Source organism: Archocentrus centrarchus, unplaced genomic scaffold, assembly GCF_007364275.1.
Source record: "Archocentrus centrarchus isolate MPI-CPG fArcCen1 unplaced genomic scaffold, fArcCen1 scaffold_37_ctg1, whole genome shotgun sequence".
NCBI classification, from domain to species: Eukaryota; Metazoa; Chordata; class Actinopteri; order Cichliformes; family Cichlidae; genus Archocentrus; species Archocentrus centrarchus.
The window spans coordinates 217,114-244,984 of record NW_022060264.1 but is presented as its reverse complement, the minus strand read 5'-3'; the positions used below and the strand labels follow the sequence as shown (position 1 = coordinate 244,984).

General features: G+C 39.9%; 3 protein-coding genes across 4 annotated transcripts in view; 2 read left to right on the top strand and 1 right to left on the bottom strand.

Moving 5' to 3' along the window:
* LOC115776797 (nidogen-1-like) overlaps nucleotides 1-1,325 on the top strand; it is a 61,243-nt gene extending 59,918 nt beyond the window's left edge. Inside the window, exon 20 of the mRNA XM_030724572.1 lies at nucleotides 51-1,325. Coding sequence (XP_030580432.1) covers nucleotides 51-169 — 119 coding nt within the window. The 3' untranslated portion in view covers nucleotides 170-1,325. The remainder of the gene's footprint in view (nucleotides 1-50) is intronic.
* Nucleotides 1,326-6,428: 5,103 nt separating this feature from the next.
* Nucleotides 6,429-21,099, bottom strand: tbce (tubulin folding cofactor E). Its single transcript, XM_030724555.1, has 17 exons — nucleotides 20,897-21,099; nucleotides 20,636-20,737; nucleotides 13,709-13,793; nucleotides 13,212-13,376; nucleotides 12,634-12,719; nucleotides 12,431-12,530; nucleotides 12,233-12,335; nucleotides 11,731-11,807; nucleotides 11,538-11,630; nucleotides 10,697-10,761; nucleotides 10,474-10,538; nucleotides 9,175-9,327; nucleotides 8,836-8,974; nucleotides 8,594-8,662; nucleotides 8,437-8,496; nucleotides 8,210-8,301; nucleotides 6,429-7,146 (listed from the first exon to the last, which is right to left on the bottom strand). The coding sequence occupies exons 1-17, from the start codon at nucleotides 20,967-20,969 to the stop codon at nucleotides 7,051-7,053; spliced, it is 1,623 nt and encodes a 540-aa protein (XP_030580415.1). The 5' UTR covers nucleotides 20,970-21,099; the 3' UTR covers nucleotides 6,429-7,050.
* On the top strand, nucleotides 20,919-27,348 carry rbm34 (RNA binding motif protein 34). Of its 2 annotated transcripts, none has more exons than XM_030724556.1 (11): nucleotides 20,919-21,335; nucleotides 22,081-22,237; nucleotides 22,904-23,022; nucleotides 23,144-23,357; nucleotides 24,523-24,582; nucleotides 24,684-24,727; nucleotides 24,908-24,991; nucleotides 25,092-25,155; nucleotides 25,238-25,280; nucleotides 25,366-25,484; nucleotides 26,772-27,348. In XM_030724556.1, exons 1-11 carry the CDS (start codon nucleotides 21,313-21,315, stop codon nucleotides 27,111-27,113), a joined length of 1,269 nt encoding a protein of 422 aa, XP_030580416.1. In that variant the 5' UTR covers nucleotides 20,919-21,312; the 3' UTR covers nucleotides 27,114-27,348. The 2 variants fall into 2 exon arrangements, with proteins under 2 accessions (XP_030580416.1, XP_030580417.1); XM_030724557.1 differs by having other exon boundaries at nucleotides 20,920-21,335; nucleotides 22,084-22,237; nucleotides 26,772-27,347.
* The last annotated feature ends 523 nt before the right edge of the window (nucleotides 27,349-27,871 follow it).

Below are 27,871 nucleotides of genomic sequence, written 5' to 3'. Positions count from 1 at the left end.
AGTAACAGCTTTTCTGACATTGTTTCCTCCTCTTCCCTTCCATGCTTTAGTCTATAACTACTGTGCAGACAACGGCGGCTGTTCTCACCTGTGCCTGCCACGGCTCGGAGGGTTCACCTGTCGCTGCCCAGACACCAGTGAGGGCCAGTGTGTGGAGAGGAACCTGTGAGCTTGTAGAGCGAGGACAACGTTCTGATAATAGCATTTTCTACTTTTCCATACTTGAATTCAAAATTTGTACAATCATCTTAAAGTCTTAAAGCTTTTGGTCCTTGAGAGCTGTTCAGACCTCATTGTATTTATGATGCCATGAAGTGAGACTTCCTTCCTGTTACTGTTGAATTCAGATTTGGTGTCTGGCCTGTTTCTAAGGTGGCTCTGGCTCTTATTGTTGCAGCCCAAAATGAGAGACCGAAACACAAACCAAAACTCACTTTGACAGATCAGGTGATTATTAATATTTGAAAAGGTACTGAACAGTTGTTTATAGTTTCTATATATTTTTGTCTATTTTTAACCTCCTTATTGTTTTCTTATGGATATGGTCTAAAAATATGGTTTTGTGAGAAAACCAATCAAATATTCTTCTTTATAATGACCAAAGGAAAAACACCTGAGGTTTTTGTTCTAGATTTTAAAAAGGAGCTTCAAACTGAACAGATTGTTGTGTACAGAAGGAATCGACAAATTACAGCTCGATTTCCTGACTTGATTGAAAACTTTGACATGTCTCAGGTTTGAATCCTTGAATTTCACATTAGTGAATTAGTGGTTCTGCTGCATTTACAGAAGGCTGATTCACCTCAATAACTGTTACATAATTTCATATGTAAGCACAAGGGGCATTTCTTCCACTTTCATTTATGATGATAACAGTGAACAACTTACCAATGTGAAATTATACTATAGATATAGCAGTCTTATATGATGAAATGTGACTTTTTTGGCAGAACTAACATACTCAGTCATTTTAAAATGGACTCTGTAGGTGGACCTCTAATAGCACCATTGTGAGTCTGAGGCAAATGGTGGTTTAAGGCTTACAATTCTATTCTATTGTTTATTCTAAAACCTACAGCGTATTTTTATATGAATGTAAATATTTACCGAATATACAGCTGATCTTTTTTGTTGTTGTTTTTTGTTTTGTTTCCAACGGTGCTGATATAAGCCTGGAATCAGCCTGATGATGGTGATCACTGTGAAGGTGTGCAAAGGTCAGGTTCCTGTTGAACTAGACTTCCTGTTTGTGCTATATCCTTCAGTGATCATTAAAGTCACTGATACAGTTCAGAAAAATAAAAAAACAACTGTTCAAACACAAACTGTCATGTTTTTGAATGCATCAGATCTCAAGTAGGGAAGACCAAAACTGCCAAGATTTTACTTAAATGGTTTAATAACACTGAATTAAATCATTTCTAGTCAGAGTGATTAGCAATTACAGAAATTACCATAAAGAAAAACTTTTTTTCTCAATACTTAAGAGATTTATTTCTATCAAAAAATGATTGGCTGCAATATCCTTTTATTAAACAGAAATTGTAAGACAGATTTTTTGTTTTGCAAAGAATTCATTTAATATGGTCATAGAAGAATAGTGACCAACACGTGTGGTGAGCCAAAACTTCTTTAGACCAGAATATGTTCTTAAATAAATATGTGGGACAACATTCTTTCATCTGATCAATATTGCTAAAATGAGAAACTATCTCAGAGTGATGCGTGACCAACTAATGTAGTTCATGCATTTATTTCTTCTCATCTGGATTATTATAATTCCTAAAAGTGCCTTCAATTTATTTAAAATGTCACAGCAAGAGCACTAACAGGGACTAGTCCCCCATATTAGCATCTCTTCACTGGTTTCCTCTTAAATCCAGAATTGAATTTGAAATCCTTCCTTCACAGAGAATGTCCTAAATGATCATTCCCTTCATACACTATATTAAAGTTACAGAGCAGGATTCCCAGGTTCTGAGTTGCATAGCGTGAAAAGTCACCAATACTCTGCTGACTCCTCTGGCATTGTAATCAGTACAAAAACTGTGTGCTGGGAGCTTCATGGCATGGCTGAGGAGCTCCTGTGGGTGGCCCAGTATTTTTGTCCACAGAGACAAAATTTGAAAATTGCAAAATGAGATTTTTAAAGTTTTTTTGTTTTTTGTTTTTAAATCTAATATAAAACTTAAATTTTTTGTTAAAAGCTTAGCGTTAGGGGTGCTGCTGTAAAGCAGGTACAAACTGTTTTACAGCAGCAAGTAAAAACAGTCTGGCTGAAAAAATTGTCTGCCGCTAGTGCTCCTGACAGTAAACTCTTTAGGTGGCACAATTCCCCTGGAACCACAAGTTCTACAACACATAATTACAGGTCTCTGTAGATCGCAATGGGGCATATGATTCTCAGTGACTTTATTCACCATAATCAATTCAAAAGCAAACAGCTAAGTAAGAACCAGGAATGAGAAATGCTAAACTCATAAGTATAAACCACTGTCACCTTCTATGATTGGCATTATTATGGTAAGAACTAACTTTTTAACTTTTTTTTTAGTAGATACATCTATGGCATCAATTTGAAAATCCTAGGTCACATCGTTCTTGAGTTACGTTCACAAGATTTTCAGAAAACTTGACCTTTGACCTTGAGGTGGCGACGTTCAAGTGTCTCTGGGTCTTATTCATGAGAGACAGGAGAAGGGAGTGGTAGATTGACAGATAGGGGCTGCATCTGCAGCGATAGAGTATGGCTGCTGCATCGGTCTGTCGTGGTAAAGAGGGAGCTGAGCATTAACACAAAGCTGTCGATCAATATACGTCCCCACCCTCACCTATGGTCATGAGCTTTGGGTAGTAAGTGAAAGAAAAAGATCACGAATACAACAGCAGAAATGAGCTTCCTCTGAAGGGCGACTGGCCTATCCCTTAGAGAGAGGAGTGCAGAGTGCAGGGTGAGGAGTGCAGCCATTTCCTCCACATTGAAAGGAGCCAGTTGAGGTGGCTTGGGCAAGGATGCCTCTTGGGCACAGTGTTTCGGGCATGTCTTACCAGGAGGTGGCCCCAGGGCAGACCCAGGACATCCTGGAGAACTGGCCTGGGAACATTTGGGGTGCCCCCGGATGAGCTGGAGGAGGTGGCTGGGGAGAGGGAGGTCTGGGCTTCTCTGTTTAGGCTCCTGTGACTTGGCCCCAGATAAGCAGAAGAAAATGAATGGATGGATGGATGGATGACCTTGAGCTTGAGGTCGAGGTCACCAAGATTCAAACTCATCTGAGATTTTAGGAGCTATGATGTGAATTTGAACATCTTAGATCACATTGTTATCAAGTTTTAGCACTCACAAAGTTGAAAGTGCTGCCTGTGTGCCCGCGTGCCCATGTGTCAAGATGATGACAATACCCCATCACTTTTTTAAGAGAGCTGGACAGGACCATAGAAGGTCTGCTACTTTGTGCAATGAGGAATATAATGAGCACAGCCAGAGCCCTACAAAATAATTAATGGAATAAATAATTTTTTGAATTATTTACAAAGTACAACTTATTTTGGTCAAATGTGAAAGATGTCACTTTGACAGAGGGTCAGATTTTAGGGTAAGAGCGTCGCACTCCTATTCTTCACTCTGAAACAAAATTACATTACAGGGATGAGTTATTTGTTTTCAACAGGAAGTGGAATTCTCACAATGTACACACAAAAGCAGTTCACAGACATACTGGACACACTGGATTACAATGAAATATTAGGTCTGGTAAAGTGCAGGAAAACATTTAAGTTTGGTCCAAGAGCCAGTGAGAAAGCAGCAGGGTTCATTTGATCTTAGCTGCCCTATTCTCATCCCCCCATTTGGCTCATTCAGCCATTCATATAAGCACTTTTTTCTACACATAAGTGCCTTCTATCTAACATTCACACTCCAGTGAAGGCATCAAGAGAAACTTGGGGTTCAATATGCCACTATACTTTTGCCTGCAGGCTGGAGCAGTCAACCTTGTAATTGGTAGGTGACATGCTGTACAGCCACATTTATACATTCTTTCAACAGGTCTTAGTCCCGCCCACCAGAGATTCACAGTGGAGGCGGTGAGGAAGAGCCATGAGGAGAGAGGAGGTGAGATATCTTTGCTGTAGAGCCTCATTTTAAAATGATGTCTGTTAAATATGACGACTGGGCTGTGACGAAAAAAATGAAACAAAAACACACAATACAGTTATGATGCAGCCAACTGCTGCTGGCTGGATATGAACTCAGAAGTCATGAAAAAAGGTTCATGAAAACTTTTATATGTAGGGAAAGATTGACTTAAAGGGCAGAAAGTTTGAAAATGTAGTTGTTAAATCACTGAAACAACTACAGACCCATTCCAAAAAATTAGAATATCATGGAAAAGTTGATTAATTTCCATAATTCCATTCAAAAAGTTAAACTTTCATAGATTATAGATTCAGGGCCCACAATTTAAACGATTTCAAGTATTTATCTGTTTATTTTTACATAATTTGGGCTTCCAGCCCATAAAGCCCATGAAAACAGAATAAAAAAAATTAGAATACTGTGGAGAAATCAGCCCAAACTACTTCTCAGCTTTTGCAGAAAAAAAAAAAAGAAATTAGGATCACATCAAATCAATCACAATATGGTACTTTCAAAACGATATGTCAATCTTCAATACTTGGTTGGGAATCCCTTTGCTTTAATCATTGCCTCGATGTGACGTGGCATTGAGGCAGTCAGCCTGTGGCATTGCCTGGGGACTTATGGAAGCCCAGATTTCCTTGATGCTTGCTGTCAGCTCTTCTTTGTTGTTGGGTCTGGTGGCCCTCATTTTCGTCTTGAGAATACCCCATGGATTCTCAACGGAGTTTAGGTCCGGCGAATTGGCTGGCCAGTCGAGCACTGTGATAGCATGGGCATCAAACCAGGCTTTGGTGCTTCTGGCGGCATGGGCAGGGGCCAGGTCCTGCTGGAAGATGAAATCTGCATCTGAATACAGATCCTCAGCAGAAGGAATCATGAAGTCCTCTAAAACATTCTGGTAGACTGTTGTGGTGACCTTGGATTTAAGAACGCAGAGTTTTCCTAACATCCGCACCAGGCATTGCACCCCAAATCATGACTGACTGTGGAGATTTCACACTGGACCTCAAGCAGTTTGGGCTCTGTTCCTCACCCGTCTTCCTCCAAGCCCTTGGACTTTGATTCCTGAGTGAAAGGCACACTTTACTTTCATTGAAAAAGAGGACCTTGGACCACTGGCCAACGGTCCATTCCTTCTTTTCCTTGGCCCAGTTGAGACACTTCCTACGTTGGCTCAGGTTCAGAAGTGGCTTGACTCGAGGGACCCGACAGTTGTAGCCCATCTCCCGGATGCGTCTGAATTTGGTGGTTTTTGAAGCTGTGACTCCTGCCTCATTCCACTCTTTCTGGATCTCTGCCAGATTCTCGAATCTTCTTTTTGATAATCCGCTGAAGCCCACGGTCATCTCTTCTCCTGCCAAATTTTGTCCTTCCACTAGACTTTCCATTGATATGCTTGGATACAGCACTCTGTGAACAGCCAGCCTCCTTAGCTATGTTTTGTGGCTTACCCATCCTATGGAGGGTATCAATGATGGTCTTCTGGCCAGTTGTTAGGTCTGCAGTCTTCCCCATATTGAACCAAACTGAAGTAATTTAATGTCACCTGGGGAAACCTGTGGCAGGTGCTTTGAGATTAGTAGATGATTAGTGTGTCACACTCAGTTTAAACCATTCATGCCCTGCAAAATTTGGGCTGATTTCTCCACAGTATTTTAATTTTTTTGAAATCCTGTTTTTGTGGGCTTCATGAGCTGGAAGCCCAAATTATGTATAAATAAACAAATAAATACTTGAAATTGTTTAAACTATGGGCCATATATTCTATAATCTATGAAAGTTTAACTTTTTGAATAGAATTATGGAAATTAATCAACGTTTCCATGATATTCTAATTTTTTGGAATGGGTCTGTATAAATGCATATTTTTCCTTTCTCCACCATGTTCTGTATATTCCAGCTGTGTGCCATAAAGGCAAAATAATTTCTGCAAAAGATCCAACTGTGCATCCACCTCCACAGTTCCTCCATTTCCAGAGCAGAGATGTCCTTGATGGTGTACTGAGATTGATATCCAGGTCAGGAGGAAGCACACATCAGAAAAGTGAAGAAAGTCCTTTGATAAAGTCCAGCAGACTTTTTTAATTGATGTTTTTGTTCATTAAAACAGCTGTAACTGAAATCATACCGTGGCACTCTGAATGGATGTGACACTAGAAACAAACCGAGCGAACAAACCCACCGTGAAAGCTTTCTTCTTGGATCAGTTTAGCTTTCAGGGTTGTTGATCTGCTGCCAGTGATCTTGTAAAAAGTTAAAAAGATCAGTATACAGTACAAAATAGTCTTCATAAAGTGAGTAGGTGTGTTTTAATGAACATTTTCATTTGCTCATAAAAACATACATGTTATTTTTTTAGCTGCTCCTCAGTAGAGTGAACTGGATTTGCCACCTAGATGTACAGAAAGCAGGGGGGCTGAGCAGTTAACTGATAATGACTGACTGAGCTTAACCTTGTGGCGTGTCTTAACTAACACTACACTCAATTTTTGTTCTCTGATTTTTATATTTGCAGGCATTTATTTGTCTTGTCTTGCTAAACTATCATTTCATTACATTTTCCAGGATACAACCCCTCCCTGTGATGCCAACCCTCTCTGTGAGGGTTAGCTAACCCTATCTTGCAGTAATGAAGCGTGTGCCCTCAGCGTCCAAATTTCAACATCAAATCTGAGGAGCCGTGAGGAAACTGCAAATTTCCTCACATTTCTACATGAAACAGAAATAATATGTCTGTCGTGTTTGAAACAAGGCGTCAACAAATCCATTGGTATGCAGTCGCGCACAAGTGTAGCTTATGCAGTAAATCCACCTCTCAGTGCGAGTCCAGTCACATGTGGAAAACACCCAGACGTTCTATTAAACAAGTCTTTGCTCTGTTTCTCCTGTGGATCTTCAAGTCCTGGTCTAGATCAGGACCAGCGGACCAGCACCTGGTCTCCATCCTCTATGGAGTAAAACTGCAGTGTCTTCAGGTCACTGTCGATCTCAAACTCTGTCCCCACCATCTATAGCAAGAAGAACATCCAATCATCAGACCTTTACTGTCCCACACTGCCAGTGAACACAGTGGAACTCACATAAATACCCCAACGTGTAATTCCATCAAGAAGAGTCAGAACGAATATGGACATTCATAAAGCTTTTTGTATTTTATCAAGCTCAGCTGCGCTATCATCATGCTTTGGTGACTGTGATTGTGACTGTGATTTCAGCCAAGCACCATGAGACGGTAATGTAGAGGAAATCAGGGAGTCCTTCTGCATTAATGGACTATAGACGTGCCTGTAAAACCAGACCTGCTGACACGCTCCAGCCAGGATATAAAGCAAGGCACAAAAAAAGGAGATGTGCATCCAGATGTGACATCATCAGAATGCAGTACCCGTCAGCAGTAATGACCTCACTTTGTCATAGGCTGCTGTGTACAAAAGGTGACAACAATAGTAAGAAAAAAGCCTGACTGAGAAAAAAAAGGTGTTCTTCAACCACGCTGCATCATATGATTTTTATTTTCTGCTCACAATTATTTGACATTATGCAGATTCTTTAAGGATATTAAAAAGGGGGTTGTGGTAATTAAATATTTGCATACTTTGAAGTAAGAAATCCTTAACAACTCTGTAACTAAGTGCAAATATATCAAGAAAGATTGTTTTACTACAAGACCAAATTACACCTACACTGAACCTGAAGGGCGAAACTTCCAAAACAAAAACCTTTTTGAAAGGCTGAGGCCAAAGGGATTTGTTTCCTTTCAGCCTGAAACCAGTTACCATTTAGTAATGTGGCATTTCAGAAGTGTAACAGTAACAATAAACAGTATTGTTACTTTGGCTTTGCGTCAGGAAGGTCATCAGCGTAAAAAATTAAAAATAAAATCTGCCAAATCAAATAAAAGTCGCTCTTCCGTTGCATTTCCTGGCGATGACTCCATTTCAAAATTACATGTTTACAGATATCAGCGACATGTTTGCAGATCTCAGCATAGCTGTGAAGACCAATATCAGCTGGGCCTCTGTCTTTCATAAAGGTCCAGGAATCGTAGTGTTGCATATGAGCATGTGCTACCTTGGAGCTGGTGTAGGTGAGCCTCAGATCTGCTGCAGGGACCTTGAGCAGTCTGTACAGAAGTCCTTTCACTTTTTGAACAACCATGGAGGCTGCAGCACAGAAACACACAACACTGTTTATCTGAGCTGCACATCAGTTCAATTTCAGTTGTGAAAAGCTCCAAAAACAGACGAGAGCTCTGCTAATCTAATCAGAGAAATATGATCAAGCCTTTGAGTTTCTACCTGGAAGCTTCTTCTCAATGGGCTGCCGGTTGGCATCATTAGGAAACACAAAAGTTATCTCTGTGAGGGAAGACAGTGAAAAATGAAGTGTGACACTTGATTCATGTTTATTCATGCAGTTAATCAGAGCGTGATAGTAGAAAGAGGCGAGACTTACTCAACAGCTGATTTTTCAGAGCAAATGGCTCAGGCTTCTTCAGCTCTCCTTCCTCTGGAGCACCGTACTCTGCAGAACATTAACACAGCACCATCAGCATCATCATTAGACCACAAAAGGCATGGAATCATTTTTCAGATGGGCACAAGATGGAATTAGTGATTGAAAAATCCAACGAAGCTGCCCCAAGTCATATTTTGACTGCTCTCAATGACCAGTCATCTGACCCGAGTGTGACTTACTCTTGATGAGAGCCTGATAACGAGGGTGCTGGCAAATGAACTGGGAGCTGAGCTGATTCTGCCCACCTGCCTTGAGCCACTCCTCTCCAAACATCTTGATGTAGTCAAGCTCTGCTCCCCTCCTGTCCTCAGCATGAATCTGAAGGAAAACACCCGTTTGAACTGGAGCACATCATCATTGTGAGGCCAGTCACTGACATGTTGCTGATAATGTTAACTCATATACAGAAGGCAGTGCTCCAAACACTGTCTAAATTTTGAAACAACCTTCTTAAGGGCGAAAAGTCAAAGGGGTCTTCACAAAGATGGTACACACAAGCAAACACACATCCAGTTCACCTCAGAGCCGTTCAGCACAACCAGCTGTCCCAGTTTGGCGATCAATATCTGATTGGCTGTTTTTTGGTTTCCATCCCTGCTCACCAGCCTGTTGCTACGGCAAGAAAACTTAACCAAACTAGGAAGTTTGGCCAGCTCGTCCACCACAAACCACTAGGCGAGAAAGAGAGTGAGAGAGACATGACGTGACTTATTTTACCCTGGCATAGATTCTATTTTAAATAAATTCTTTTCATGATGCCGATCAATAAAATACTGAAAAGAACAACAATAATACTGTTGCAGTATGACTGAGCACTGCAGATACAATATGGAGAAAGCTTTGGGTCTGGAAGGCCAAGTAAAATCTGACAGTGTGCATGTAGTTTCTGGATGATGAAGGAATTGGAACCACTGGCCCCTACGCGTGCTGACCTAAATCCAGCAGAACACCTCTGGGACATCATGTTTCAATCAAAGTTGCACCTCAGACTGTGCGGGAGCTCAGTGATGCCCTGGTCCAGATCTGGAAGGAGACCCCCCAGGATGCCCTGATGTTGTCCGGCATTCATACAAGCACATGTGGGCCACACACACCACTGAGTACCATTTTGAGGCGCTCCAATGAAATTTCGGCAAAATGTTCTAGCCTGCTGTATCATTTTCACTTTGATTCTCAGAGTCTTTGACGTGGCATCCTCTCATTCCTAACACATTACCCAGTTCATTTCAGTATAGATACCCAGCATGACCTGACCCCATAGAGATCTAATGTCTTTTTAATGTTAATGTTCCTTTCATTTATGTGAGCAGTGTGTACAATTTAGTATATGTAACAGGACTATTAAGACCCACATCTGATTTTGTGCATCTTTTTCAGCAACTCAAATATAAAAATAAACCAATTTCATCACATACTGTGTATCCTACTGAAGTACAACAATACAAACTAACACAATCTCAACAAACTGATGCACCAAAGCCTCCTCACATTGACTGTGTTAAAACCTAAACTGAAAGCATTTCCTGTATGTTTTATGTTAGTTTTGTAACCACAGAATAGTCTTTCAGGTACTTGTTTTGTTCTAAAGTTGAATTTGAAACAAAAATTAAACTTTAAATAAAGTAACTGAAACAGGATTCTGTGGTTACAGAAATAACTCAAAGTTTGTTTTTTTTTTCCCATTTAGCTACAGAGGTCTGGTCTGACTGATCACAACTACACACTTTCTTGTCGTAACCATAAGTCAGCCCCATCAGAATGTTGTTGTAGCTGGTGATACTGTTATTTTCAGTTAATACAGTCAGGAACAAACTGACCTCACTGATGTTGTTGTAGTCCAGGTTGAGAGTCGTCAAAGCAGAAAACATGGCTGTTTGGAAACCTACAGAGCAGATTCTCAGCTTAGAGCAGGTTATTTACAGATGTGCACCAGAAAATTCAGATTTCACTTCTTAGAGTGTATACATTCAAGGTGAATATAAAGGATAATAATTATTGACTTTAATGGAGTTGCTGTTGAATTGTGAATTATTTTGTTACCAGGGGCAGCATCTTTGAATCGAATGACAGAAAGTCCAGTCTTTGATAAATTGAGTTGCTCCAGCCTGCGATAAAACAGCACACAGGGTTACTACAGCTGCTTCAGCTACGCTTAGTCTCATTAAAAAACAAAACACCAACACATCACAATCCTTAAAAATGCATTCAGAGCCAAATATGTGGAGACACTATATGAGAATGTAATTTATGGGTCATAGAGCTCCAAACCAGTCAGGGCAATTAGGCCTAAAACAATTGACTGCTGCGACTGATTGGGGGTCCTCCACTCACCCCCAGTCAGTTGCAGCAGATGACTGCCCCTCCCTGAGCCTGGTTCTGCTGCAGATTTCTCCCTGTTAAAAGGGAGTTTTTCTTTCCTGCTGTCGCCAAGTGCTGCTCATAGGGGGGTGTCTGATTGTTTGGTTTTCTCTGTAATTACTGAAAGGTCTTTACCTTACAATATAAAGGGCCTTGAGGGAAGTATTGTTGTGATTTGGTGCTATATAAATAAAACTGAATTGAATTGTACTTCAATTTCAACCAAAATACCATTCAGACAAGGCATTACTTTGTGTATGAGGTGGCTGAAAAAACACCCTGCTCACCATTTAAACACTGACAGTGAACATCTGAGTATAACAGATGATGAAGTATATCCATGTATGCACCAACCAGACATGTTGGGCCCAGATTGACACTTTGCTGCCTGATAAAAGTCACTGTAAACTTTATCATGGCCAGGGCTGGTCTACTTACTGAATCTTGTTCTTTAGCTTTATTCATTAAGATTGCCCTAAATCAAAGTCTATTTAATTTTGATTATGCCAGCTGTGTACTGTACCTGGGGAGAGCAGATATACTGAGAACACTGTCCTGCACTAAAGGATTACTGGATAGATTGAGACTCTTCAGCGACTGCAGCAATCCTTCAGGCCTTTAAAACAATATCAAAGAGATCAGGAGTTGGCTTTAGGATGATTCGAGTGAAAACAAACTGTGTAGCACCCTAGATGTCATACACAGAGAAGTGTTACCTCTGCAGTTCTGTGATGTCGTTTTCTTCTAAACACAGGTCCTCCAGCTGCGGCCACATGGAAGCACACTCCAGAACCTGAAAAGAAACGAGCAAGAAATAACAACAACGTGATCAGAGGAAAATCAAAAAGAGATTTCTGATTATGTAGCATCAGTTCATCAACAAAAATACACATAGAGAGAACCCCAATGTTCGGACAATCCATTATTTGAAAGAATTTGGCCACAGTGTTCCCAATGTGACAGACTTCATTTAAGGGGAAGGTTCAGTAAGGGGCGAGAGGGGAAAAAAAGGAAAATGAAACAGAAGTGGAGGAAAACTAATGAACGTAGCATATCCCTTCTTTTGAGCATTAAAGGAAGAATAAAGGAAGTGATATTTCAAATGTGATTTTGTTTCAGGAGACTTTTAAGTTATTTTACAATTTTTAAGTGAATTTTACCTGTAATTTAAAACACAACAGTAACAGTAGAAGTACAACTGCTGGTAGGTCTGCATACCTGTTTCCAGGTGAGCTCGCAGCTGTTGAGGACGAGGACTTTCAGGGCTGAGAAAGCCTGGCAGAGAGCCGAGGGGTCAGGGGGCAAACTAAGTCTGTTGTAGCTAAAAAATGATGAAATGTTCAGTGGAAGGAACGCAAGAGTCCAACAACAAATAAATAAAACACATCCTACATAAACGCTGAAAGGTGGCTGTACCTAAGCTGCAGTCCTTCCAGTCTGTGCAGCTGCAGGCAGATGGTGGCCACATCCTCCCAGCAGGACAGCAGAGTCCCACTCAGGTCCAACCACTCAACATCTAATCAGCACAGCTAAGGTGTCACTGAGCATGCCAGTCCCAAGAAGACAAAAACAAAGCAACTTTTACTGTAAAGATTCACTGATGTGTGTGCAAAGGATACTGGGAGTTGTGGTCCTGATTTTCCCATCAGCACCGGGCCCATTCACTTCACATCGGCTCAGCAGCACTGTTGGAAGATTGTCAATACTGCAGACACAAACAAATATCAACACATCAATACAGCAAACCTATAGCTTTGTTAAGTAAATAATGACATAGTGTGATATGTCACGTGATGTTGTTCCTCGAGGTTGTATTTATTAATTTTAAGACCTGCTAAGGACCGGATGCTTTTTTTTATTATCTTGTAAAGCGTAAAACCTGAAAGCTGAAAGAGGGTGTACACTCTCTCTCTCACATTACTTTTAAGCTGGAAGTGGAAAATAAACTCCCTCGTATCTCTTTCTCCTCTCTGCAGCTCAGGTGTTCCGCCTATAATGCACACAGAATGCTTTATAGCAAGTGGATACTGCTAACAATCACAACCTGACAGACAGAACTTTAGGTACGATTCAGATATACTGATGTGCTTTAATATTAATCAGAGCATCCATGTAAAACCTGATAAATCAAAACAAACAGCTGCCTGAAGTTCTTATCCTAACCAAAAAGGGCAAAGACACAAACTGAGCATCGTACCCACGCTCCTTGATGCTCCCCCACTCGAGCTGCTTCTTAGAGATTGAGATCTCCTCACTCAGCACCTCCTGTGAGTTGATTTCATACACCTGTCGCACAGCAGTCAGATAGTCCACACCAAAGCTCACCTTTGCTAGACGGACGAAGGAGCCTCCTGTAGGGTGTCTGACAACGGACGCAACACCATCAGGGAGGCAACATTTTCAAAGAAGACTGAAGAAAAAGCTTTTTAATGAGGATAAACGATGGGTTATTCCTTCTATTTAATGTTGATTATCAAAAACACAACCTCCATTACAGTTTTTTCTTTCTTTTTAGAAAAAATTCAAACTAGTATCATACTTACAGTTAAAAGCAGCCATTTCATTACTTTAAAACTGTAAGCTATTGAGTAATCTGAACATGTGCATTTTAGATTTGGTAATTTTCTCACAGGAACCCTCCAGACAAAGCACACTTCAGCACATCTCTGACACTGTGGGCATGCTGAGAATTACCTGCATGTAAAATACTGTACTCCCTCATGGCTGCCGTCATGTTTGCCTCTTTCTGGGTTATCCCACTCCACGCCCAGCCAGAGACCTAAAATCACACATCAGAAGTTATTCTATATAAAGTTTCAACACTAATAACGGCTTTTGTCTTGTTCCTTAAATAAGTTCTCAATTTTGCCTTAATTCTAATTTTCCTTATATTTTCTTCACATAAGTGCCAATTCACAACAACAGCTGATTTAATGTGTTGTATAATTTTAATATTAGAGAGAAAACACCAAAACTCAGGCCCCAGTAATCTGGCAGGATTAATCCACTCAGATAGGATGAAATCCTGAAATCTGGTTGTTCAAAGGAAAAACAGGATTGGATTTCTTGATCTACTCGATCATATAATCTATTACAGTGTTTTTTTCTGAATCAAACCTCCAGTTTCTGTTGGTTAAAACATTTGAAGAGAAACAGGATTACTTTGATCCAAAATTTCAGGATTACCCTGATCCCAGCAGACGGTTCAGACTGGATTACAAAGGAAAAATGAAATAAAAACTCAAAATATAGTCAAACGAACAAAACTAGAAGTGATAAACAGAATGATAAACTGCATTTTTGCACCAGTACTTTTACAATTTATTTTCAGTAGTATATTAATGTAATAATATAAATAAGTGAGTTTTCATACACTAATTTTTTAAGTGTATTTATGAAGCACTGTTTTTCATACATGCAATATACAGTGGGGACAATAAGTATTTGACACACTGCCGATTTTGCAAGTTTTCCCGCCTACAAAGAATGGAGAGGTCTGTAATTTTTATCATAGGTCGCTTCAACTGTGAGAGACAGAATCTAAAAAAGATCCAGAAAATCACATTGTATGAGTTTGATGAACAGTATGATCTTTAAATAATCAGTTTGCATTTTATGAAATAAGTATTTGATACAATAGAAAAACAGAACCTAATATTTGGTACAGAAACCTTGGTTTGCAGCCACAGAGGTCAGACATTTCCTGTAGTTCTTGTTTGCACTGCAGCAGGATTTTGGCCCCCTTCTCCATACAGATCGCCTTCAGATCTTTCAGGTTTCAGGGCTGCTGCTGGCTGTAACCATCCCAAAACTGTACTGGTTTTGAGCTTTTATTTTGAGTTCATATTTTAGACCAAGCTCAAAATAAAAATCTATGAATCTCTCCTACGGGTGATTGTCCTCCATCACTGTGGTTGTGCTGTTTGAGAAGGGTGATGGTAACTGCTGAGTTATGAATTAAAGACAGCTTTTGCTGGCAATCTCTCACCCATCATTTCAACGTGCTGATGGATTCTATTGTATCAAGATTAATGCAGAAGTGTATGGCCTTAAATGAAAAACTTTTGTGGGATCTCGCAAAGTTTTTGGATTGGATCATTTTTTTGAGATGAGATGTGGCAGTGTCAGTGAATCACCTGCCTGGACTGTGAACCTGTCAGATGATTGATTTCGGGAATGAAGCAGTTGTTGGTTTGGAAGAAGCAGTGGTTCTATAAAATTGTAAGCCCAAAGTTCGAAGCACGTATCAAAGCAGTGTCACACTGCCATCACTAACCCAAAAAGTAAGGTTTATGCCTAATCTTAAAAATAGAGAGGGTGTCTGTCCCCCTGAATTCAAGCTGGGAGCTGGTTCCACAGAAGAGGGGTCTGAAAGCTGAAGGCTCTGCCTCCCATTCTACTCTTAAGTACCCTAGGAACCACAAGAAAGCCAGCAGTCAGTATATGCTATTACATTGGTGGATGCCCACATTAAACAGGGTCAACATTTCAGCTACACAATGCTCTAATCCTCACAGTTCTTTTCTACTCTCACATCATATGATGTAATATAAAGAAGGCACATGATTGATTTAGCGGTCAACGAATAAGAATATGACAGTAAGTCAATTTCGTCAAAAATGTCAGATAGAACCTTAAAATTCTAAAGGGACGATATATATATATTTATTAGGGGTGGGACTTGATTTAAAAAATTAATCAAATTAATTAGAAGCTTTGTAATTAATTAATTAATCGAAATTAATCACATTTTAATCACATTTCAATATTTAACATGATAAATATTAATTTAAGTTTGGTTGATGAATGAATCAATATACATAAGCTTAAACTTCAAACTCCTGAAATTAAAGTTAAGCATCATAACTGGATAGTTTTAGTCAACATTACTGTCTCACTTGATATAGTTGGAAATTAATCATCCGCTCAGCTGTAGTCCTTGATGTTGAAATGTGTTATGCTTGTTTTAACAGTTTATTTTGAATTAAAGAATTAAAATTAAACCACAAAAAGGAGCAAAAGTTCGTTCTCCATTTAACCAGCTGCTTTTCCACAGCAATGCTTCGCACTCACATTGCTAGGCGACATGAGCTACGCAGAGGTGAGGGCAGGTGACGATGATATGAAGGCTAGCCGCCAAGCAGTTCAGAACAGACCTTATCTATCTACAAGAATCTCACTCTGTGCCAAACGATACCAACTACTGGAAATCACAGTGGGGTAACTCCATTTGGCTCTCTCATGGCACAGAGCATTCAGCGGGGGTCACTACATTAAAGAACAGGTTTAATGGGGATGTTTTATGTACTAAGTGTGACCCTGCTGGTCATTTCATTTGCCAAACCATACAATGTAACGACCAAATATACACAATATGCAACATGTATGGGTACAATTCAAGACAGGAAAATAACAATCGTATTGCATCTATAGAGGATATACTGCTTAGCTGTTTATCCAAATTTCCAAATGCTAAGTTACTGCTAGGAGGCGACTTTAATATTGTACTTGATAGTGCCATTGATAAACAGCCTTCAAGGTCAACAAATAGAACAAATACAAATTTCACTGCATTCATGGATAAATTTAATCTTGAAGACATATGGAGAGTAAAATATCCTAATAAAAATGCTTTTACATGGAGCAATAAAACAGGGTCCAAGCAATCTAGAATTGATTTTTGGTTAATTTCCCAGGGTTTTAACAAAAATGAAATTGAGGTGGGCATACACCCCACTCCCCTCACAGATCATAAAATTATCCGTCTCTCAATAAGGTGCCCTCCATTCAGGATATTGGAAACTTAACAGCTCAGTACTAACGAGTGAGGTAGTAAAGAGAGAGGTGATGCGTATGATTTCATACTTTTGGTCTAAAGCCAGAAAAGAGGAACAATTTGGCCTTAACTGGGAGCTTCTGAAGTTTGAGCTTGGTACTTTCTTTAGAAAATTCAGCAGTGATTTAGCCAAATCTAGAAAAATTGAGGAGTTAAATGTGGTGTCAAGGATCACCTGTTTGTCTAGTAAAACCCCAGATACATTATCAGAGGGTGAAAGACTAGAACTCTCAATTCTGCAAACTAAATTTGACAAACTGTATAATCTGAAAGCTAAAGGTGCCTTTGTCAGATCTAGAGCAAGATGGCTGGAGGAGGGAGAACAAAATTCTCACTACTTTTTCAATTTAGAGAAACACCACTCCAAGATTAACAGTCTCAATAAGCTAAATGTGAGTGGGGTGCTTACAAATGATCATAAGATAATATCCATATGCTGTAGTCAATTTTATGCAGAATTATACAGTTCCAAATTTTGCCAGAGGTCGGCTGATGCCTTTCTGAACTCTGTAACAGCTAAAAACATCTCCGAAGATGAGATGGAGCTATGTGATGATCCTATTAGACTCGAGGAGGTTATAGCTGCAATCAGTCAACTAAAAAATAATAAGTTGCCTGGAACTGATGGTCTGGTCTCAGAATTTTACAAATCTTTCACAGAAGATCTGGCTCCCTTTCTCTTTGAGGTCTGTTTGGAAAGTATAGAAAATGAACAACTTCCTCCAACCATGACGCAAGGACTAACAACACTAATTCCCAAATCCAATAAAGACACTTCCCTGATTGATAATTGGCGCCCAATATCATTACTTAATAATGACTATAAAATATCTGCTTTAATTTTTGCAAGAAGATTGAAAATGGTACTGGGTCAATAATTGAAGAAACACAGTCAGGTTTTATGTCTAAAAGACACATAACAAACAATATTAGGCTAGTTATGAACATTATAGATTACTCTGATATTCTAGATGATGATGGATTTATTCTGTTCCTAGATTTCTATAAGGCCTTTGACACAGTGGAGCACCAGTTTATCCTACAGTCTTTGCATAAATTTGGCTTTGGTGCTTACTTTTTTTCTGCTATAAAGACACTTTATAAAAACAGCAGCAGCTCTATTAAATTACCAAGTGGCACATCCCCCAGATTCAATCTCTCTAGAGGAATAAGACAGGGCTGTCCTCCCTCCCCCTACCTCTTTGTTGGTGGCACAGCTTATGGCATATCATATCAAAAATAGTGCTGTGGAAGGCATCTCCCTCCTTGGCAAAGAACTAATTTTAACACAACTTGCAGATGACACAACACTCTTTTTGAGAAATGAAGGCCAGATCCCTGTAGCCATTAATGTAATTCAGGACTTTTCAAAGGCATCTGGTTTGTGCCTCAATCTTAATAAATGTGAACTTATGGCTATCAAGAACTGTACAAAACCTGAACTGTATCGCATTCCCATAAAGGAGGAAGTGCAATACTTAGGAATCTCAATAATAAAAGCTCAAAGCAAAAGAAGCACCACAAATTTCAACCCAATTATACAGAAAACCCAAAGTAAATTAAATCAGTGGCTCTTACGAGACTTATCATTGAGAGGAAGAGTTTTGCTCAGCAAAGCAGAAGGAATATCTCGGCTAATCTATGCAGCCTTGGCTCTGCATCTCACTGATGAGACGCTAAAAGTTATTGATAAAATGCTCTTTAACTTTGTCTGGAAAAATAGGAATCACTATTTGGAGAAGTCAGTTGTCATGAATGCATGTGAAAATGGTGGTCTCGATATCCTGGATTTTTACACTTTATACAATACGTTCAAAGTTAATAGTTTAAAGCAAATCTTTAGAAACTCCACTTCAATTTGGAATATTATTCCTCTCCATATACCGTCTAAGCTGGGTGGCATTGACTTTTTTCTTATTTGTAATTATGACATTGATAAAATCCCTGTTGGGATATCTGCTTTTTATCGCCAGGCCTTTCTCTCATGGTCCCTCATCTACAAGCATAATTTCTCTCCCCACAACTTTCTGATTTGGAATAACAAAGACATCTTATATAATCTCTGTTTTTGGAACATTGGTTTCAGAACAACATCATATGGGTTATTCAATAACAAAGGCCTTTTGCTCACCTATGAAGAATTTCTTAGAAAATTTAATATCCCTGTAACTCCTGGAGACTATGCCAGGGTATTTGGAGCCATCCCCTCTGGTGTATGTATGCTTTTTAAGGGCCAAAAGAGGCCTGACGCTTATGACCTCACCTGTCTGTCTCCAGCAGACACGCCTGTAGGGAAAATTTGTCTATCTGGACAGCGAAGAAATAACAGAGCTATAAGAACATTATTTCTAGATAACCGCACAACACGACCGGATGTTATTCCATACTGGAATGGGTTTGTGGATGGGATACCATGGAAAAAGGTCTGGCTTCTCCCAAATAGATATCTGATTACAAATAAAATTAAAGAAATCTCTTTTAAAATGATCCATAAGATAAATCCTGCTAAATCTTAAAGATATAGATCCTAACTGTAGCTTTTGTGATACATTTCCTGAAACTGTTGTTCACCTGTTTTGGTATTGCCCATTTGTTAATGTATTTTGGCAAGAACTGTGTGACTTTATTCACAGTAACATAGAAAAAAACTTTGTGTTATCGTGGAATACAGTACTGTTTGGTCTTGTTAAAAACTGTACACAGAGAAATAACTCTAGATACTTGATAAACCTTCTGTTGTTAATGTCAAAATATCATATTCATTGTTGCAAATACTCTGGAAGGAAACCACATTTTATTGCTTTTCACAATGAGATCAAGCAATAATTTGGACAATCAAAGACTCAGACAAACAAAAGGCACTTCGAACCACTGAGGAATGTACTGCTTTGAATGTTTTCTTATGATCCTGAACCCCCTAGCATTCTCTTTTCTTTGCTGTTCATAAGTTAATTATTTCTTTGGACTGTACAGTATGACTATTGTGTGTAGAATTGTTTTTTCTGATAATCAGGGTTACTGTATGCTATTTCTTTCTGTCTTTATCAGTAAACAGTCCGAATTAATAATAAAAAAAAAAAATTTTTAAATGAAGGCTAGCCGCTCACTTCCGGCCTTTGCGGTCTTCTTGGGCCGGGTCCTTCGAACGATAGGGCCCCTGAATTTGGACATTGTGCGTCGATATAATCTGTATGCCTGGAATTCGTGCACTGAAAAACGTTCCACGGTGCAAAGTGCGATTAAAATGCGTTAAAAACAATCAAACAAAACAATCAAACAATGTGGAAGCATTTTATTCCTAACACATTACCCAGTCCATACCAATACAGATATCGACTTTTTTCCCGTCGAGATCTGACGTGTTATCAAAGTATTCCTTTTTTGAACAGCGTTAGGTGATCTTATATTAAATTGGAACTAAAAACATTGTACAATTTCAAGAAAGCACTGGCATCAACATTTTAAAACGTGGTTTTATACTGATACATAGTGAGGATGTGGTCTCAGTGGGCTAAAGGGATCCGGATCATACCTTCTCTACTTTCATCAGTCCTTTTGTTGTCTGTCTTCCTGGGTGTGTTCACCGTGTTTTATTTATTCTTGAGTCGCTCTCTTGCATCAAAAATACCTTCAGACAGTCTGATCCTAAATGTGCTTTCTGAGTGAAAGGGCTGTTTTTATTTCATGGTTCTCTTTCTCGACTCCTTCAAGAAGACTCACAGTCTTATTGACACTAGCCTTTCCTGAGTTATGGAGGTAAGTAAGTGGTACAGCGCGGGCCCTACCTGTTGTGGGGGGTACAGGGCCAAAGTACCACACTGTGGCCCGCTCCCCGCCGCAAGACACCCGCTTGCCCACCAACTCCGTCTGGTCTAGTGCCATGGACGCTGCAGAAGTGAAGAGAAACGATTAAGACCCGCTGAAGCTGAAGCAGTGCCTGGAGCTCCCAATGTAATGATGCTGTAGACGTTCTGTTATGTGAAGCTCGTTTTCCTGGAATACGTGATACTGACCAAAATGAAAATAAGATATAAAACCACACATACCATTTGAAGCTGTAGCTGTTGCTGTGTAACCGTCCCCCAGCTTCACTTCACCGGATCTGTCACATTTCGACATCGTACAGTGTTCCGCAACCCCCTTTTTTTAAATAGAAGTACCGTGAAGGAACTATACTCACTGACACTTTGCATGTGTCTATTTATTCCTACAAACCACTCGAACAGTTTAGTGATAGGGTGTCAACTCAAACTACATCTAGGAGAACACATAGGAACCTTTGTGCCGCTCTGGCAGTGTTTCCTGTGGGGAAAACTTCTCAGTAGGACAGCGATGTACTTGGAAAGGAAACGTGTATCTAGCAAGTTATTGTTGCAGTTGATGCCGCACAATATTTATTCCTATTAAAAAGACGAAGCAGACGCCAGCCTTGGACTGAGACAGCAATCATTTGGAAGAAGCCATGAAGAAGAAAGTTAACAACAGGTTTGTTCACAAGTATTTTAATAACGCGACTGAAAAGACTACGCAGATTATCAGTGAACTCATCCTGTGGGAGAGACATCAATAACATCAGAGAAGAGTGGAGAAGCAGAGCTTTCAGGGAAAATGCTTTGTGTGTGTGTGTGTGTGTGTGTGTGTGTGTATGTATTTTATTCTGATGCTTGTGCATGGTCTTTACCTTACAATATAAAGCGCCTTGAGGCGATTGTTGTGATTTGGCGCCATGGCTAGCAAATACAGTTTTTGAATCAGGTCGAATTGGTGTTTCTATGCAGTGAGCTTTGGAGGCGCACTGACCGTTGAAATTAAAGTGCGTTTAGGCAGTACTTAAAAATCGGCGCCCTGAGGCCTTTTTAGATGCTGCTGGTGATACTGGCTTCCAGAAGTTCTTTGACAGGCTGTATGTTTTACTCCAGACTGAAGAATAATTTTTGTATTTCACTGAGTCTTGCACAGACCGCTGACGTAGCCTCCCACCATTTTGTGAAAGCTTTATCTTCTCTCAACACATGAAGTAATGGGACTTACAAAGGACATTTTGAATGACTTTCTGTAGCATAAGCAAGAAGCCAAGACTTTGTTTCCTCAATTTATTGTGTGCCAGCCAAATGTTTCCAGGTGCAAACGACCACAGAGCAGTTTCAGTGTGGTGTTGGGACCAGTACTCAGCTAAATACCGCACACAAACGGTAGTACTTTCTCTCAACTTTAATGTTCTTGTACTCAGCAGAGATGTGTTGTCAGGGCAACAGTCAGCTGACTACGTGGTGGGTCAGGTGTCAGGAAGCTTGTTCCAGAAGAACTCTTCAGCCTCCAGATCACTTTCAGCGTTATTCAGCTCACCTGTGCCAGCCATGCAGCTTCTGTTTAAGCCTGCACCCCTGGTAAATCCATCACACACCCACAGCCTTTTATTAGGTATCTGCTGCAGCAGATTCAGCTCAGCCGAATCCACATCAAAGTAGTGCAAGCAGTTTATCAGTTTAACATGTTTTTTTTTTAACTATAGATTTATGACCTAGTTGAAACTTAAGTAGTTTTTCTGTAGTTCTAAAAGACAAAAAACAAGAACAACCTTCTTCCTTTATTATGTGACATGACTAATACTATAGTAAAGTAGAGGAGGAAAGTTTGAGGTCTTTCAGCTGTAAAGTAATTGAACAGGGTTCCTGTAAGTTATTAAAATGTCTGAAAACAAAAACATGGAAAATAAGTTCTTTAGTGTCCCATTATTTCCTGTAAATTTGGTCTTAGCGTTACTTTTGCAGGTTGTGTGAGACTACCAAAGAAAAACATAGTAAGAATTTCTCTTTATTTTAAGATGTAGTTACGACATGCTGAGGGAGGCATTAACGTCACCTCTAGCCTTTTGAATTGATGAAGATTTGTTTTCTTTATGTGAATTCGAACATTTTGATTTCCATTTTCCAACTTTTAGGGTGCGCCTCTACTTGTTACTCGATTATTTAAGAAGAAGAAAAATATGTTAAAGGAAAATTACTAAATCTTTTTAACACATTGCTTGTGGTTGCTTTTTGTTATTATGGCAGCCCGTTCAAAAAAGGACAGAAAGCAATGAGCAGGAAAGCCCAAAGGTCAAAGGTCAGCCCTGCCAGAAGAAGAAGCCAGCTAAGGAGAAATCAGCAGCCAACCTGGAGCTGGAAAAAAGGTGAGGAGTTCATTCTGTTCTTTCCTCCGTCTTTTGTTTTTTTCCAATTTTTTTTTTCTTGCTTCTAGTCGTTCCTTAAAAATGCTTGATTTAAGTTCTCATTTCTGTTTACTGCTTTCAGAGAGGATGGTTTACAGAAAGCAGACGAGGATGAGGAAGGGCAAGAGACACCCATGAAGAAGAGGAAGAGAAAAGCATCAGAGTCAGGCAGAGACAATGATGCAGAGTACTGGGTGATGAAGAGACAGAGGTTGAAGGCCAGCAGAGTGGAGGAGGCCTTAAAAAAGAAAAGGACAGTGTTTGTTGGCAATCTGCCCACCAGCTGCACCAAAAAGGTTCTTTTTTTTTTTTTTTTTTTCTTTTTTTTAAAAAAAAAAATCTGTATCCAGCAGCCTCCATAGTGACCCTTGGACTTCTGACTGCTTCTGTGTCATCTGACAAGATAATATATAGTTTAAGGCATTTATGGAAAACTATTAGGAAGAAAAGAAATGGTGCAGTGGTTAGAAACTGCAGCATTACGGCAAGGCAGTTCTTGATTTGAACCTGCTGGCTGGCTGGGGCCTTTCTGTGGGGAGTTTGCATGCTCTCCCTGTGCCTGTGTGGGTTCTTTCTGGGTGCTCCAGTTTCCTCCTAAAGTCCAAAGTAGCGCTTAGTGAGGTTAAGTTAACTGGTGATTCTACTGTTTTTGTGATTTGGCACTATATAATTAAAATTGAATTGAATTTTTCTGCTTGCCACTCTCCTATGGTAACGCTTTGGAAAATTTCTTTTCCGTCTTCCTCCCCCTACACTTTTGCTTCAGTTTCTTTGCAAAATTGTCCTGCTTTTTAGCTTCAACAGGTTTCACTCCTACAACTTCACCACAACTTCCTCTGTAATCCACCTTGATATAAAAGTGTTTTCATCATATAGAAAAATAGGGGCCAGGAACTATGCACATTGTAAATGGCAAGCATCTGCCTGCCATTCAGTAATGTAGGTGCAGTGACAAGAACAAATATGGTGGGTTCATGCTTTCACTTATTTTGTGCACAGTGAAAGAACCTTTCTATGCATATATTTGTTAATGAGCTACAGCAGAATGGCCTCACACAAAGCCTTTTGCACAAAGCTGTGGAATGACATCACAAAGTCAATAACACAAAGAAACGAAGTTGGATCAGTTCTGTCCAAAATTCCTTCCAGACGATGTGCATGACTGAGCTGGAGCTTCGGGAAACACTTATATGATGTTTTAGCTGCCGAACAATCTTCTACCAGGTGTTCTCTCCAAGCCTTCTTAGTTTTCAGCCTAGGATGGTGGTTATTTAAATACTTTATTATGTAAAGGAATGAAAACTCATGACTGTTGTTTTGTCTTTACTGTGGCTGTCCTTTTAGCAGATGTGTGAAATGCAATAATTAGTGGATTTATACAGTATGATACAATGTGGAAGTTAAATGAGAAGCGAACAATGTGAACATAATTTTTTGTTTGTTTTTTTTTGTCTCTCTCAGACCCTGCGGCACCTCTTCAGGGATGGAGGATCCATTGAATCTATTCGCTTTCGCTCTGTGGTAAAAGCATAACACACAAACGTGCTCCTGAAAGAGTCGACAAGTCAGTGGAATTTCAGCTTGTGTCTTCAATCACAATTCATTGTGTTTCCAATCAACAGGTCAGAGAGGACCCCTCCATGTCCTGTAAAGTAGCTGCTATTAAGTAAGCTTTTAAAATTTGTATTGGACATTTAGACCTTTTATTAAGGCTTAAACAAAAATCATCATGCTGAAAACAGGGTTTTTTTTTTCTTTCACATAATCCTTCACTAGCTTCAAACAATAAAAAGCATAGCCACCATGTTTTTAGCTGATTCTTTTCCATTTGTGTAAAATGTCATAGGCGCAAAGTTCATCCCAAGAAGCAAAGTATCAATGCCTATGTGGTGTTTAAAGATGAAGATGGAGTCACCAAAGCTTTGGAGAGGTCAGACACTCCTCATGTATACCTCAAAGCTGCTAATGCTGTAAAGCTGACAGCCCAAGCGTAAAAGTGCTGATAAAACAGTGTATTTCATTCTTGACAGGAATGGCATGGAGGTAGAGAAAGACTTCTACATCCGAGTGGACAGAGTGACTGACAGCTCATCTGTGAGTCAGCACACATCCCAGTTGACTTGCTAAATCTACTCATCTGTTGGCATTTAATGAAAAACCTGTTGTTGTCTTGCAGCATGACCACAAGCGTTCTGTTTTTGTGGGGAATCTGCCATTTGGTGAGCCACCCTGTAGATTAATGGACAGTGGAAGAAGTACATGGGTCTGTGATTTTAAGCTGAATTGAATCTTCTGTGTCTGCAGACATCAATGAGCTGGCTTTTCGAAGGCATTTCGAGGAGTGCGGCACAGTGGAGGCAGTGCGGCTGGTGCGGGACAAAAACTCTGGATTGGGAAAAGGATTTGGCTATGTCCTGTTTGAGGTACAAAACCTTGGCAGTCCAGATTGTCATGGCCCAAAAAACTAATAATCAGCAGCTCAGCACCAAACCTGCTTTTATTTGTTTGCTCATTATGAGGGTTTGGATTTCTAATTGAATGTGCAGGATTTCCTCCAAACATCATTCTGCAGTTCCTCTAATGGCCACCAGAGGCTGGTTCCAAAAGCAAGCCATTCCACTACCATGTTTCCACCGCTGAGGTGCCGGTGCTCGTGCTGGTTCCAATGAACCGGTGAACCGCTTAAGAACGGACCTATGTTTCCACTGCGTTTTGTGAACTGCTCCTTTACGTATGAATGTGGGCAGGTCCACGTCTGGACACAGAAGCCAAAGGGCACAAACGTGGGACAACACACTCCCCTTTCTTGTGCTGCGAACACATTTTACGGTCCAAACAAAACTACTGCAGCATGTGTGTGGCAAGACGACAAGTATGCACTTTGTGTCCTTTTATCTGTGATATGAACTGATACAAAGCAGCAAGTTCAGCCTTAGGGCCAAACCTAATTCACAGCCATGAAAATCGCTTCACTTTTCTCATGTAATACACACCATGCAGTGAAATAATGGTAGAAAACTTTACGTTGAGATGGCAGAGTCATGCCCTTCTGCCACTTACGTCACGCGTTTTTGGTTCGAGACCAGCTAGCTTGTTGGGCCCGAGTTGCACCCATTTTTTGGCTGAGCACCAAGTGCGTTCACGGTGGAAAAACTACTGAACAGTTCAAACACTGGCACCGGCACCTGGTCGGTGGAAAAAGGGGCCATAGATTCCTGTTTCCTCTCTCTCTCTCTCTCCTGTGTGTCTTTTTGTTGGATTATGTTATAGCTGATGATTTGTTGTGTGGCTGCTTTGATTAGCAGCTGTAGTTGATAGCTGTCTGTTAGGCCTCACCTCAGATAAATGGAGTCTAGATTAATAGCAGCTGCCCTACGCTTCTAAAAATTAAAGTGCAGTGTTTTAGTCAAGAATTATTAAACTGAATGTAACTGGCATTCATGTTTTATACTACTGAGCAGTTCAATTTTATTACACAGAATAAATATGGTGAATCCAGTTCAGGGACTCTGATTAGCAGAGTGAGGCCAAGTAAGAAGAAACTGAACTTTCCTTCATTATTGACTTTAAAAATAGCTAAAACATCACGTCCTACACACATAACACTGTTATGGAGATATAAATGTGACAATACTAATATTTTTAGAATTCAAATTCACAATTTTCCACATTTTGAACATGTTTTCCTTGTTTCTCTCTCCATGTTGCAGAGTGCCGACTCTGTGCAGCTGGCATTGAAACTAGAAGGGTCAAAGCTAGAGGGCAGATCCATCCGGGTGAAGAGGTCGATGAAGAAGGAGAAGGAGAAGAATAACAGTGACAGCAAAGCGACAACAAGGAAAGTTGGCAAGATTCCCAAAAATGGTTCGGGAAGCGAGAAGGGAGCTGGTCGAGGAAGTTTCAAGTCCCCAAAGAAGGTGATGGGAAACCAGCAGAAGTTGACCAAAAGCTCTACTTCCTTCAAAGGAGAAATGGCAGATCCAAACAAAAAGAATAAAAAGAAAGGACTTAAGAAGAAAAAAGTGAAGTCAGACAAGTCTATTCATATCTGACATTTGAGAATAAATGAGAGAGAAAAAATGTGTGAGGAGTTTGATTGCTCGATTACTTTAGAACATCAGATGATTGCTGCAAGTAAAGGAAGATCAGGAGGTTTGGAGCTGAACCATCCAGGCTAACAACAATAATATCCAGATATGTATTTCACATTTTGTTGTGTACACACAGAAAGCTTCCTTTGCCTGGCCTAAACAGAAATACTTTCCAGTCTTTTCCACACTGTGGCCTTTGATTTGATCTTTAGCTGTCCGTATTATTTCTTTAGAATACACAGTGTCACAGAATGAGATTGTTTTTTGGTTTTTTTTTCTTTTTACTTGCAGAATGGCAAATCAGATTTTCTAGCAGCATTGCTGAATCTGGTAGTTACTGTGTGCACATCCCGCTCACTGATAACATCTGAAGGCTCAAACCCAAACTGAACTCTGGAGCTGTGCAGTGTGTCATATCTCAAGACCTTTGAAAACCACAAAGACTCAACCTGTGACAGGTGTATTTAATTTAACTTAATTGAATGAACCACATTAGCCAATGTGAGCTTTAGATGCATTAGTAGCCTTTTGGAGGGAGCCAATCTAATCATGTCTCCCTCTGTACTTGATTTGCCATATACAGTAGATAACTGTTCTCCATTTTTTGGTGTCACATTTGGCAAGAAAGCAAATATATTTCTTAGCTTGTTATGTCACAGACTATGGAAGCTTGTTTCCATCACTTAAAAAAATGCTGTCCAGCTCTGCCAACCAGGTAT

What these genes read in the sequence shown, in the direction of transcription:
- tbce (XM_030724555.1), bottom strand. Translation starts at nt 20,969, where the DNA reads ATGTCGAAATGTGACAGATCCGGTGAAGTGAAGCTGGGGGACGGTTAC. An exon ending in AATCAGGACCACAACTCCCA is followed by an intron (nt 12,531 to 12,633) that starts GTATCCTTTGCA and finishes TGTGCTGATTAG; the next exon opens with ATGTTGAGTGGTTGGACCTG. An exon ending in TTATCAGGCTCTCATCAAGA is followed by an intron (nt 8,663 to 8,835) that starts GTAAGTCACACT and finishes AATGTTCTGCAG; the next exon opens with AGTACGGTGCTCCAGAGGAA.
- rbm34 (XM_030724556.1), top strand. Translation starts at nt 21,313, where the DNA reads ATGAAGAAGAAAGTTAACAACAG. An exon ending in TGTAAAGTAGCTGCTATTAA is followed by an intron (nt 24,728 to 24,907) that starts GTAAGCTTTTAA and finishes AAAATGTCATAG; the next exon opens with GCGCAAAGTTCATCCCAAGA. An exon ending in GAGTGACTGACAGCTCATCT is followed by an intron (nt 25,156 to 25,237) that starts GTGAGTCAGCAC and finishes GTTGTCTTGCAG; the next exon opens with CATGACCACAAGCGTTCTGT.